The 11,398-nt window shown below is 43.1% G+C and overlaps 1 protein-coding gene across 1 annotated transcript in view; it reads left to right on the forward strand.

Annotated features, from left to right (window-relative positions):
• MTOR (mechanistic target of rapamycin kinase) overlaps positions 1-11,398 on the forward strand; it is a 163,881-nt gene that overhangs the window by 54,276 nt on the left and 98,207 nt on the right. The window contains exons 26-28 of the mRNA XM_006145332.3: positions 3,379-3,521; positions 7,123-7,285; positions 7,414-7,559. Of these exons, the coding sequence (XP_006145394.1) occupies positions 3,379-3,521; positions 7,123-7,285; positions 7,414-7,559 (452 nt within the window). The remainder of the gene's footprint in view (positions 1-3,378; positions 3,522-7,122; positions 7,286-7,413; positions 7,560-11,398) is intronic.

The following is an 11,398-nucleotide window of genomic DNA, read 5'->3' on the forward strand; positions in this document are numbered from 1 at the left end:
GTAGGGCCGTGTTCCAGCTGTCTTGTTCTCTTGAGCAAAGCTGTAAAGACTTGAACACCAACTGTGTGTGTGCTCACATTCAGCTTTGGGACACTCGGGGCTTATTACTCACTATTGTGTCGAGTCTTTACCCACATGGACAGTGTTAAGTGACTACTGCTAAGAAGTGTTTGATGATTTAAGGTGGAAGTGGCAAAATACCTCTGCTGCTTTCCCCCTTGTGGATTTCATAACTGTTAGTCTGAGACTTCAAGGGGAAGAAAAAGGTTACCAGTCACCTGGCATTCCCAGGCAGTTCTCGAGGCCACCCTGTTGACACCTCACACTTGAGGGAGGAGCCAGGCAAGAATAGATGCACATTTCCAGATGTTTTGAGCCTGCCTAGGTTCAGAATGTCCTTCCAACCAGGCAGCTTTCCACTCTGCTTTAGAGTTTTGTTCTCTCTATTTTAGGAAATTTCCCAGTAGTCTATTTGCTTCTAAGGAGTTTTACATTCTATCCCAGACTTAGAAAAATAAGCATAAACCTTGCCAACACACAGAAGAATCTGTAGTTTATCTCACCAAAGAGAATATATCCAGTTCACACACCCTACAAAGGCTGGCCGAAGCAGTGTGTGGTGATACGACATTCCACAAGGCTCAGGCTGCTGGGGAGGTCCCAGAAGTCTCTCCGTGCATGCCAGGCATGTGTGTATGCCCGTCCCTGGCTGACTGAGGCTAGGAGTTAGCCCTCAGTGTGAGACTTAATTAATTTATTAGTAGTAGTAGTATTCAGTTTGACCAGAGAGAGAGAAAGCAAGCCACCAGGTCTAGGATTCTGACCATGGTTGGCCCTCAGTGTGAGACTCTGTTGGGAGTAAATCTCTCCTTATCTCTCTCTCAGTCTCCCTCTCTCATGGAATAAATAAATAAACTTTGTGTTTAAGGAAAAACAAAAACAAAACAAAACAAAAAACTAAGCAAAATCCTTCATAGCTAACTCTCAGATCTGTTTCATCAAAAAATAAATTGTGCTTCCTTGTAGTCATGTAATGAAAATCACAGATTGCTCTATTTATCAGGTTTTTGTTTTTGTTTTTGTTTTGTTTTGTTTTGTTTTTTGAGAGTTTTTTTGCTACAGGGCACATGTGCTTACCAGAAAGACAGAGAGAGACAGAAAGCGATAAATCACCCCCCCAGGGGTGATGGCCACACCACAATTCCTTCTCCTCCATTCTTTTCTCGGGATCTTGGGCGCACACACACACACGTGTCTGGCATGAGTTTAAGCCACCGGGTCTGGGACTCAAACTGTGGTCAACTACATGGGAGTCCAGCGATATAGCCATTACGCCAACTGCTGGTCCCCTATTTATCAGTTTTTTTTTTTTTTCTTTCTTTTTTTTTTTTTTTTTTGGAGAGGTTTTTTTTTTTAGGGGCGCGTGCCTTGACAGACAGAGAGAGACATAGAGACAGAAAGCGAGAAATCATCCCCCAGGGGGGATGGTCACGCCGCAATCCCTTCTCCTCCATTCTCCTCTCGGGATCTTGGGCACGCACGCACACGCGCCCGGCGTGAGTTTTAAGCCACCGGGTCCGGGACCCGAACCGCGGTCGACTACGTGGGAGTCCAGCGACATAGCCATTACGCTAACTGCTGGTTCCCCCCTATTTATCAGTTTTAATCAGCTTTTAAAGTGACCATTTACCATCTCAGTTATCATGCTGTTTGCCTTGATAATTGAGGTTTGCATGGTACAGAAAAATATGAAACCCAGTCTTGTACACTTCTTGAATGCCTTCTAGGATTTGTAGCAGTTTTGCTATCTTCTGGTAGTCAATCTGGGCTTATCTTCACAACAAATAAGCTGGGATTCTGTGAACATGCACCTTATTAGTCAGCAGTTGCTGGACAGCAAGAGGAAGTTGGCCAGTGTTTACACAGTCATTGTAGGACCCAGAAGCCAGACAGTTGATTTTTTAAAAGAATTATTTATTTTATTTATCATTATTATTTTTAATTTGCCACAGGGCATGTACACTCACCAGGGAGAGAGAGAAAGAATGAGAGAAAACAAGCCACCAAGTCTAGGACTTGAACCACAGTCAACCATGTGGGAGTCCAGCGCCTTAACCACTACCACCTACTGGCTCCAGTTGATATTTTAAGAGCACAAGGAGAGGTCTGCATTTGGGATCTGGCCTGCTTAATAGATAGTGCAGTTGTTCTTTAAATTATTTTTGTTTTAACCATGCCAGAAGGCACATGCATTGGCCAGAGAAAAGGGAGAGGGAGGAAGCGCCTTCCAGTGGGGTGGGGTCGTGTGGATGTACTCATGCTGCAATCCCTTCTCTATTTCTCTGTCCTGTTGGGATTGGGGGCATGCACACACACGTGGCTGGCACATTTTTCTTTTTCTTTTTTTTATTTATTTTTTATTTTTTTGATTTTGAGAGGTTTTTGCCTTATGGCATATATGCTCACCGGAGAGAGAAGGAGAAAGACAGGCAGAGATCATGAGAGGGAAAGTGAGAAATCAACCCCCAGGGGGATGGGCATGCTGCAATCCCTTCTCCTCCATTTATGGGGGAGGGAGGTGCTGGTCAAGTTGCTGGCAGCTAGGTCGTATAGCAGGCACACAAGGGTCCTCTCACTACTGGGCCACTACACTAGTCCAGAGTTGGAGGACTTCTGCTCTGACGTGTGTGATTGGTCACTACACTGTACTTCCTGTCTCCAGAACTGAGTCTTTCTCTCCACCTACCTAAGCTGTCCCTGGTAGTAACTTGGTGCCTGGAGAGTTCAGAGTTTTGAAAGTCAGAGGGGATAGACTAGACAGTAGAAGTGAAATCTGTTGAATTCCTTTATTCTTGTTCCCCCACAGCACCACGTGCCTGCTCTCTGCCCACCTGGTTGTAACTGCTTCACAGTGATGAGAACCTGTGTGACTCTTCACTTAATGCAGAGTACCCAGTTCTTTCACGCACTGCTGGAGGCCATTAGGCTTTGTCGAATGCACTCTGACAGTGACAGCCCCATCCGTTTGGGTTTTGGTTTCGTAGAGCTCACTGCTTTGCTGATAGTCAGAGCAAGCTATTAGCAAAGCACTCTGAGTTGTAAAATGAGTTGTAAAATAGACGTTTTCTATATTGTGGTATGTAAAATGAATTGTAAAGTAGACTTTTTCTATACTGCAGTCTGTTCTAAAGGTTGTCATTTTTGCTTTATGGCTTTTAATTAAATATTACTCTTTTGTATTTCTGTTCTGGAGGAATTTTATCAGGAGAGGTATAGTCTTATAAATCAGAGAAGCAGAATAATCATTAAATAGATGAGAACTCTTTATAATTAGGCCTTGAAGCTGACAGGTCTCTGTTGTCGTCCGTGGAATTACAGGCCTGGGGAGCGGCCAGGAGGGTCTCCAAAGATGACTGGCTGGAGTGGCTGAGACGGCTGAGCCTGGAGCTGCTGAAGGACTCCTCGTCACCCTCCCTGCGCTCGTGCTGGGCTCTGGCGCAGGCTTACAACCCAATGGCCAGGTACGGCATGTCAGAGCTCCCTCTTCCCAGCCTCAGGTCGAGGGCAGCACAGGAAACACATAAACACTAGGTTTTGTGTTTTTTTTTTTTAAAGTAGTAGTAAAAGGGCTAGTATTTTTAATTTTGTTCACTCATGGGACCAGGAAAAAAAAAAGGCAAATTGAACAGGCTCATATTATAGGAAAAACATCTATCTTAACCTTATTAGTAGACTACCCTTTGTAGATATAGGTCCAAAATTTTAATTACAAAGTTATTTACAACTCTGAAAATAATTATGTAATCGTTGAATGTAACCTTTTCTTTTTTTTTTTTTTCTTTTTTGAGAGGTTTTTGCTATAGGGTACGTGCACTTCCCAGAAAGACAGAGAGAGACAGAGAGACAGGAAGTGAGGAGTCACCCCCAGGGGGGATGGCCACACCACAATCCCTTCTCTATTCTCCTTTCGGGATCTTGGGCATGCATGCACACGCACCCAGTGTGAATTTAAGCCACCAGGTCCAGGACTCGAATTGCGGTCAACTACATGGGAGTCCAGAGAGATAGCTGTTGTGCTAACTGCTGGTCCCAAATGTAACCTATTTCTAATAATAATCTAATTAATTATTTATTGCTGCATTAAAAATGCCACAAAAACTTAATGACTGAAACAACAACCGTCATTTATTTTGCTCATAAATGTACGGTTTGGGAGTACTTGTGGGGACAGCTTGCCTCTGCTCCACACAGCATCAGCAGGAGTGGTTAGATTAGGCTGGAGGATCAGCTGTCAGGACGGCTTTACTTGCCCATCTGACACGTTGAGGCTGACTGTCAACTGGGAACTCAGCTGTGGTAGGGTGGAGCTTGATTCTTCTTGTGTGGATCGGTCCATAGTTTGCTTGGGCTTTTTTTACATTCACTCTTGGATTCAAGAATGAATGACCCAGAAGAATGTGGTTGGAATCATATGGTGTTTTATGACCTGCCAGCCTTGGATGTCACAGTGTGTCACTTCTGCCTTGCTGTATTGATCACAGCAGTTTCAAATGTCCAGTCAGGCTCAGGGCAGGAGACATGGATGCTGCTTCTTGCTAGGGGAGGAGCACGACTATAGAAGAGAATGTAGAACAGGAAATCCTGTTGCAGTCATCTTTGGAAAGTAGAAATTGCCATAAAAAATATCATTTTAAATAGTAAATCTTAAGCAGTCATTAAAAATTTGGTTTATGGGCCAACTGGTGGTGTGGTGGTTCAGGTGGCTGGATCCCACATGGCCTACTGTGCAGTTCAAGTCTTAGATCTGGTGGCTTAGAAAATAAAAAAAGAAATAGCAGGTACAAGTGTATGTGTGCCCAAAATCCCAAGAGGAGCATGGTGGAGAAGGGATTGTGGTATGACTATTCCCCAGAGGGTACTTTCTTAAAGTTTTGATTTATAAGTATTTTTAACACATGCGAAAGATTTGCATTATGAAGTAAGTACATAGAATACAAAATGCCATAAATGTGTGATTTAAAAAAAAAATAATGTCCATAAATAAAGATTAGAGAGTATATAGCTGTGGTTAGCTCTTAAGTGGGAAGGGTTTTGTTTTGTTTTGTTTTGTTTTTCTGAGAGGTTTTGCCTTAGGGTGTGTGTGCGCTCATCAGAGAGATGGAAGGTGAGAAATCACCTGGTGGGGGAGCGGGGAGATGGTCTCGCTGCAATCTCTTCTCCATTCTCCTTCTGGGATTTTGGGCATACACGCCCAGTGTGTTTCAAGCCACCAGCTCCAGGACTTGAACCACAGTTGGCCATGTGGAAGTCCAGAGATGCAACCACTATACTATCTGTAGGCCCAAAGTAGGAAGGTTTAAAGAGTAATTTTTTTCCTTTATTCTTTTTCCTATTTTCCAGATTTTTCTACAGTAGACATTTATTATTTATAATGGACCATAAAATGGTGATATAATTAACAAACAAAAAACAAGGCATTTTATTTCACTTTTATCAACATAGCTGTTTTGCTATTATAGTGTGTATTTAGCGGAAGTAGTGATGATCCCTAAGACTGTTGCTTTGGTGCCGTGTTTTGGTTCCTCTCATTTCTTTCAAGTATTTTTAATGCTTTAAAAATGATTTCTGGGACTTGTTTCCATAGTGTTCATAGTTCATGTGCTCAGCTGACATAGCCTATTTGTCTTCTACCCAAGCCACTCTGAGCACAGCGTCATCCAGAAGAGTCTTGTGATAAATACACACGTGTTTGTCCCCTTAGTCCCAACTGTGTTCATTTGGGGTCTAATGTGGTCCTGACCTAGATCAAGAAAGTTTATTTACTAGTTTACATGTGAATTCTTTTGGTCCTCATGCTGTTCTTTGAATTTCACATCTTTTTTTTTTCTTTTTTTAACGAGAGTTTTATTTTGCTTTAGGGCACATGCATTCACAAGAGAGAGACAGAAAGCGAGAAATCGCCGCTAGGAGGAATGGCTATGCCATATTCCCTTCCCCAGTCTCCTCTTGGGATCTTGAGTGTACACACACACACACACACACACACACACACACCTGGCGTGAGTTTTTAAGCCACTGGGTCGACGACGTGGGAGTCTAGCAGCATAGCCATTAAGCCATCTACTGGTCCCTCACATCTTGTTTTTTCTATCAGAGTTCAAAATTATCCACATTGGTCCAATTTAACCTTTTAATATGTCACAGGAAGAGGTATCAAATGTTAAACCCATCAATTATAGGCATAGTCTGTCATTTCCAACTTGCTTCCCCCCCAACATTCGTCAAAAAAGTTAGGTTAAGATTCAATGTCAGGGATGGCAAGTATGTCCATCAATGTAATGCTGTAGGAATTTAAGGTAGTTGTAGTTATTTTAGTAATAGTACCTCTGGTTCCAGGTCTTTGTAAGGCCCAGCTGTTAGAGACTGCTTAGAGAATCTTTTAAGATTGTGGATTTGGAGTCTATTTGCTAATGCTTCTAGTGTCTTGAATTCTGTTGTCATTTTTTTATAACGATCCAACTAAGGTTTCTGGTTATAGTTGGAAAGCAGTAACAGATGCTGCCTTTGCCATTTCGGATCTTAAAAATTTGGACATTGCCCAAAACACATTCTAAGAATCATTTGAGGGTTATTGTTTTCTGAATCTGTTAGTGCCAGCTACTGTGTTAGAAGCCCCTTTTCTGTTCATTCTCCATTGAAGAGAAATAATGTAAAAAATGTCAAGAAATATGCCTGTTATTAAAGACAAGTCACTTTTCTCTACTTCTCTCTCTCTCTAACACAGAGTCCCCTATATGTCAGTGTCTACACCTGTGCTGTAAGATACTGTAGTCACTAGCCATGTGTCACTTTTTTGAAATCACATTAAATTGAAGTAAAATTTAAATGAAGTAAAATTTAAGGTTCAATTCCTCAGTCACACCTGCCACAGTACAGACACTTAATACCAGTGGCACCATACTAGACAGGAAAGGCAGAGACCATTTCCAGCGAGTTCTCTTGGATAGCACTGATCTGTATATCCAGCATCAGTGACCTCCAGAGCAAGTAGATAGATGTGACATAGAGGTACCAGGCAGATCCTGAGAGGTGTTTCCACCATCTGTCTCCCCTCCCCTTCAGGGATCTCTTCAATGCTGCATTTGTGTCCTGCTGGTCTGAACTGAATGAAGACCAGCAGGATGAGCTTATTAGAAGCATCGAGTTGGCCCTCACCTCACAGGACATCGCTGAAGTTACCCAAACCCTTTTAAACTTGGCCGAATTCATGGAACACAGTGACAAGGTGAGCTTCTCCCCCATGGTCTGGGTGGAGGCTGACAGCTGGTGGGAGGAGAAAAGCATGCACTCAGCCCATTCTTGTCTGTGCCCTGTCTGCTGTTCTCCTACGCTATGGGGTTTGCTCTCCTCCAGGGCCCCCTGCCACTGAGAGATGACAACGGCATTGTTCTGCTGGGTGAGAGAGCAGCCAAGTGCCGAGCATATGCCAAAGCACTACACTACAAGGAGCTGGAGTTCCAGAAGGGTCCCACCCCCGCCATTCTGGAGTCTCTGATCAGGTAGGCCAAAACCTTTCTACCTGCTGCTGCATCCAAAATAACCTCTCTTCCACTGCCTGGTGCCACTTCCCTGGGTCACTTAGAGACCTCTGCTCTGTGAAATTTGCCATAGGGTCTGGCCAGCACATTTAAAAGACATGTGGTTGCAGATGTCTCTCCCCAGTATTAGAGCCCACTTGTCAGCTCTGCTGACCCTTACCACCTGAGCGCCTGTCATCCTAACGTGTGCTCATTTGTCTCTCTGAAATTAGTCTAGAAGAAATCCTGTGCCTGCAGCAACCTGGGAAAGGTAGATCTTGTGTGGAGGTTAGATAATACTCTCTGGGACAAGAGTATGGGGACATATTGGTTCCTGGGTGTTAACGGTCACTGAGGGGCAGGGTGAGGTCTTATGACCTGAATCTATTGGTGCCTAAGTCTTCCTACTCTAGAAATATAAAAGACAGAGCAAAGTCTGAGATCCAGTGATTTCCCCTGATTTGGTTAGGTTCTCTCTTCTTAGCTGGTTTTGAGTCTTCTGGGTATGCAAAAAAATAGGTTGTTTAATAAGTTTTCTGCTATTATGAAATTAAAAGCAGATGGAAATGTTAGCTCCAGCTCTTAATGATTATCAGAGAATATTAACCCTGGGATCTAATTATCTTCATGCTAACATGGTTGATCATTTCACTGCAGATAGTTTAGAAAAAATCAGCCAGCTAATAAGTTCCTGCACTGTGGCTCATGGAAGCTGCCATGTATGGCACTTACTTCAGTAGAGAAGATCATTGAATAGCCAGATTCTTTGCTAACTCTGGTTTTGAGCAGATGCTAAGAAATGTCCCTTTAACTCCTTTAGAAGTGACCTGGGCCCAGCTGGTGGCGTGGTGGTTAAGGTGGCTGCACTACATGGCCAGTTGCAGTTCAAGTCCTGGACCTGGTATTGAAAAACATGCCAGACATGTGTATGTGTATACCCAGAATGCTGAGAGAAGTGGAAGAGAAGGGATTGTGATGTGGCCATACCCCATGGGGACTGCTTTCTCACTTTTCCCTGCTCACTTTCTGTCTCTCTCTGCCACTTTCTGTCTCTCTCTGCAAGCACACATGCCCTGTAGCAAATTTTTTAACATTTACTTATTCATTTGTTTATTTTAATTTGACCAGAGAGGGACAAAGAGAGAGAGGGAAAGTCAGAAAGCAAGCCACCAGCTCCAGGACTTGAACTACAGTTGGCCATGTGGGAGTCCAGCCTCCTTAACTACCATGCCACCCTGCCAGCCCCTAGTATATTTTTTCAAAAGAAAAAAGACCCAAATGGTAGAAATAAAATTATGTTTCTGCCTAAATAAATTGGGCTTTGAAGGATAACTGTTGACTTCTAAAATACCATATAGAAACAGTTAAACAAACATGCCATCCTATGAGGCATGCTCAGTTTCAGCCATGTGGGAGTCCAGCACCTTAACCACCACACAACCTGCCGACTCTTATGCTCAGTTTCAAATTAGGCACAAGCAAATATGAAAACCTCCATTTCCCCCCCTCCCATCTCTGGCTTAGTCAACGCAGTCTCGTGTGACAATTAATAGACAATTTATTAACTGACTGTAACTTCAATGACAAATAACTAGTTTTGGGGTTTTGCTGCTGTGATGTTTTGTTTATTTGTGTTTTGCTATAGGGCACGAGCACTTTCTAGAGACAGAGAAAGTGAGAAAGCATCCCCCAGGGGAGATGGCCATATCACAGTTCCTTCTCTGCATTCTTCTGTTGGAATTTTTGGGCACACGCGTACACACACACACACACACACACACACACACACACCCAGCGTGTCTTTCAAGCTACTGGTTATAGGATTTAAACTGTTTAGTCAGCTATGTGAGATCCAGCTGCCTTAACCACCATGCATCCTGGCTGGCCCTCAAATTTTAACTAGTTTTGCACATTAATTTCCTAACTGACTTTTTTCCATTTGATATCTGCCTGAAATCTCCTTCATCCCACCCTTGATTTTTCTCTATACTTAAGGCAGTCATAGAAGCATTAAAGTTTATGCAGATTTATAATAGAAGGATATAGTCAGAGACCTGCAAAGCTACTCAGGAATATCATTTAGCTTTGTAAGCCAGCATAATTGAAAGTTACTCCTCAGAATTCCCTGCAGAAGGATCTTGGCTTTTTTTTTTTTCCCAGCTCTGTTCTAAGGTAAAGTGTGTGCTGCTCATAAGCTCTTCAGGCTTATTCTGCTAATTTGTCTCAGTCTTCAGTTCTGCCTCCCTTCAGTTGGACTCCTGTGTCTTTCCAATATCTTTTTCTTTTTCTTTTCTTTTTTTTTTAGAGAGATATTTTTCCTATAGGGCACATGTGTTTGACAGAGAGACAGAAAGTGAGAAATTATCCTCCCAAGGGGGTTGGCTGCGCTGTAATTCCTTCTCTTCCATTCTCCTCTTGGGATCTTGGGCACATTCGCACACGCACGTGGTGTGAATTTCAAGCCGCCGGGTCTGGGGCTCTAACCATGGTCTACTACGTGGGAGTCCAGTGGCATAACCATTATGTCTTTTGCTGTTCCCTTAAGACACAATCTTAGGGGACCAGCAGTGGGTGTGGTGGTTAAGTCACTGGACTCCCATGTGGCTGACTGTGGTTCCAATCCTGGACCTGGCCAGGCACATGTGCACGTGTGCCCAAAATCCCAGGAAGAGAATCATGAAATTCAAGTTCATGATTTAAACTGGGATTTGAAATTCTCAAGATCCCAGGAGGAGAAGCAATTGTGGCGTGGCCATCCACATGGGGCGCGGATTTCTCATTTTTTCCTTTCACTGTCTCTATCGGTCTGTCCAGTAAGCGCACATACCCTATGGCAAAAGCCCTTTAAAAAAAAAAATCTTAGGCAAAGCTATTAAGGATGATTCTCACAGTACTAACTCATAGTCCTTTGGAGGACTGCATAGAAATTCTCCAGGGGTCAGACCTTTGGTTGTTGCAAGTCCCTGAACTGCTACTTTGGTCTTGTCTTGGGGATGCTGCTCTTCAGTAATAGATTGAACTCCCTTTCTCACAATGGCTACCAGAGAGCTTAGTTTACAGCTCCCTGCTCCCCCACACAGCAAATTACAGACCACTTTACCTCTTTTAACTGCTAACGCTCCCCTATTGCCCCTTTATTTATTATTTTCCCTTCACTAATTAGTCTACTTTTTTAAAAGAGCATTTTCTGTTATAGGCCATATGCAGTCATCAGAGAGACAGAGAGAAAATGAGAACTCCCCCTCAGGGGAGATGGCCACACTGCATTCCTTCTCCTCCATTCTCCTCTCAGGATTTTTGGCACTCGCATGGCACCACTAGGTCTGAGACTCAAAACTGCAGTAAACTACATGGGAGTCTAGTGACATAACCATTATGCCATCTGCTGGTCCCCAATTTGTTTACTTTTTTTTTTTTTTTTTAATTTGACCAAAGAAAGAGAGAGAGAGTGAGAAAGCAAGCCACCAGGCCCAGGACTCGAACCATGGAGTATACAGAGCTTTAACCGTCATATCACCTGCTGGTCAAATTTGTTTACTTTTTTTTTTTTTTTTTAATTTGACCAAAGAAAGAGAGAGAGAGTGAGAAAGCAAGCCACCAGGCCCAGGACTCGAACCATGGAGTATACAGAGCTTTAACCGTCATATCACCTGCTTGTCAAATTTGTTTTCTTTTTTTTTTTTTTTTTTAATTTGACCAAAGAAAGAGAGAGAGAGTGAGAAAGCAAGCCACCAGGCCCAGGACTCGAACCATGGAGTATACAGAGCTTTAACCGTCATATCACCTGCTGGTCAAATTTGTTTACTTTTTTTTTTTTTTTT

Source organism: Tupaia chinensis, unplaced genomic scaffold (assembly GCF_000334495.1).
Source record: "Tupaia chinensis unplaced genomic scaffold, TupChi_1.0 Scaffold000146_1, whole genome shotgun sequence".
Lineage (NCBI taxonomy): Eukaryota > Metazoa > Chordata > Mammalia > Scandentia > Tupaiidae > Tupaia > Tupaia belangeri.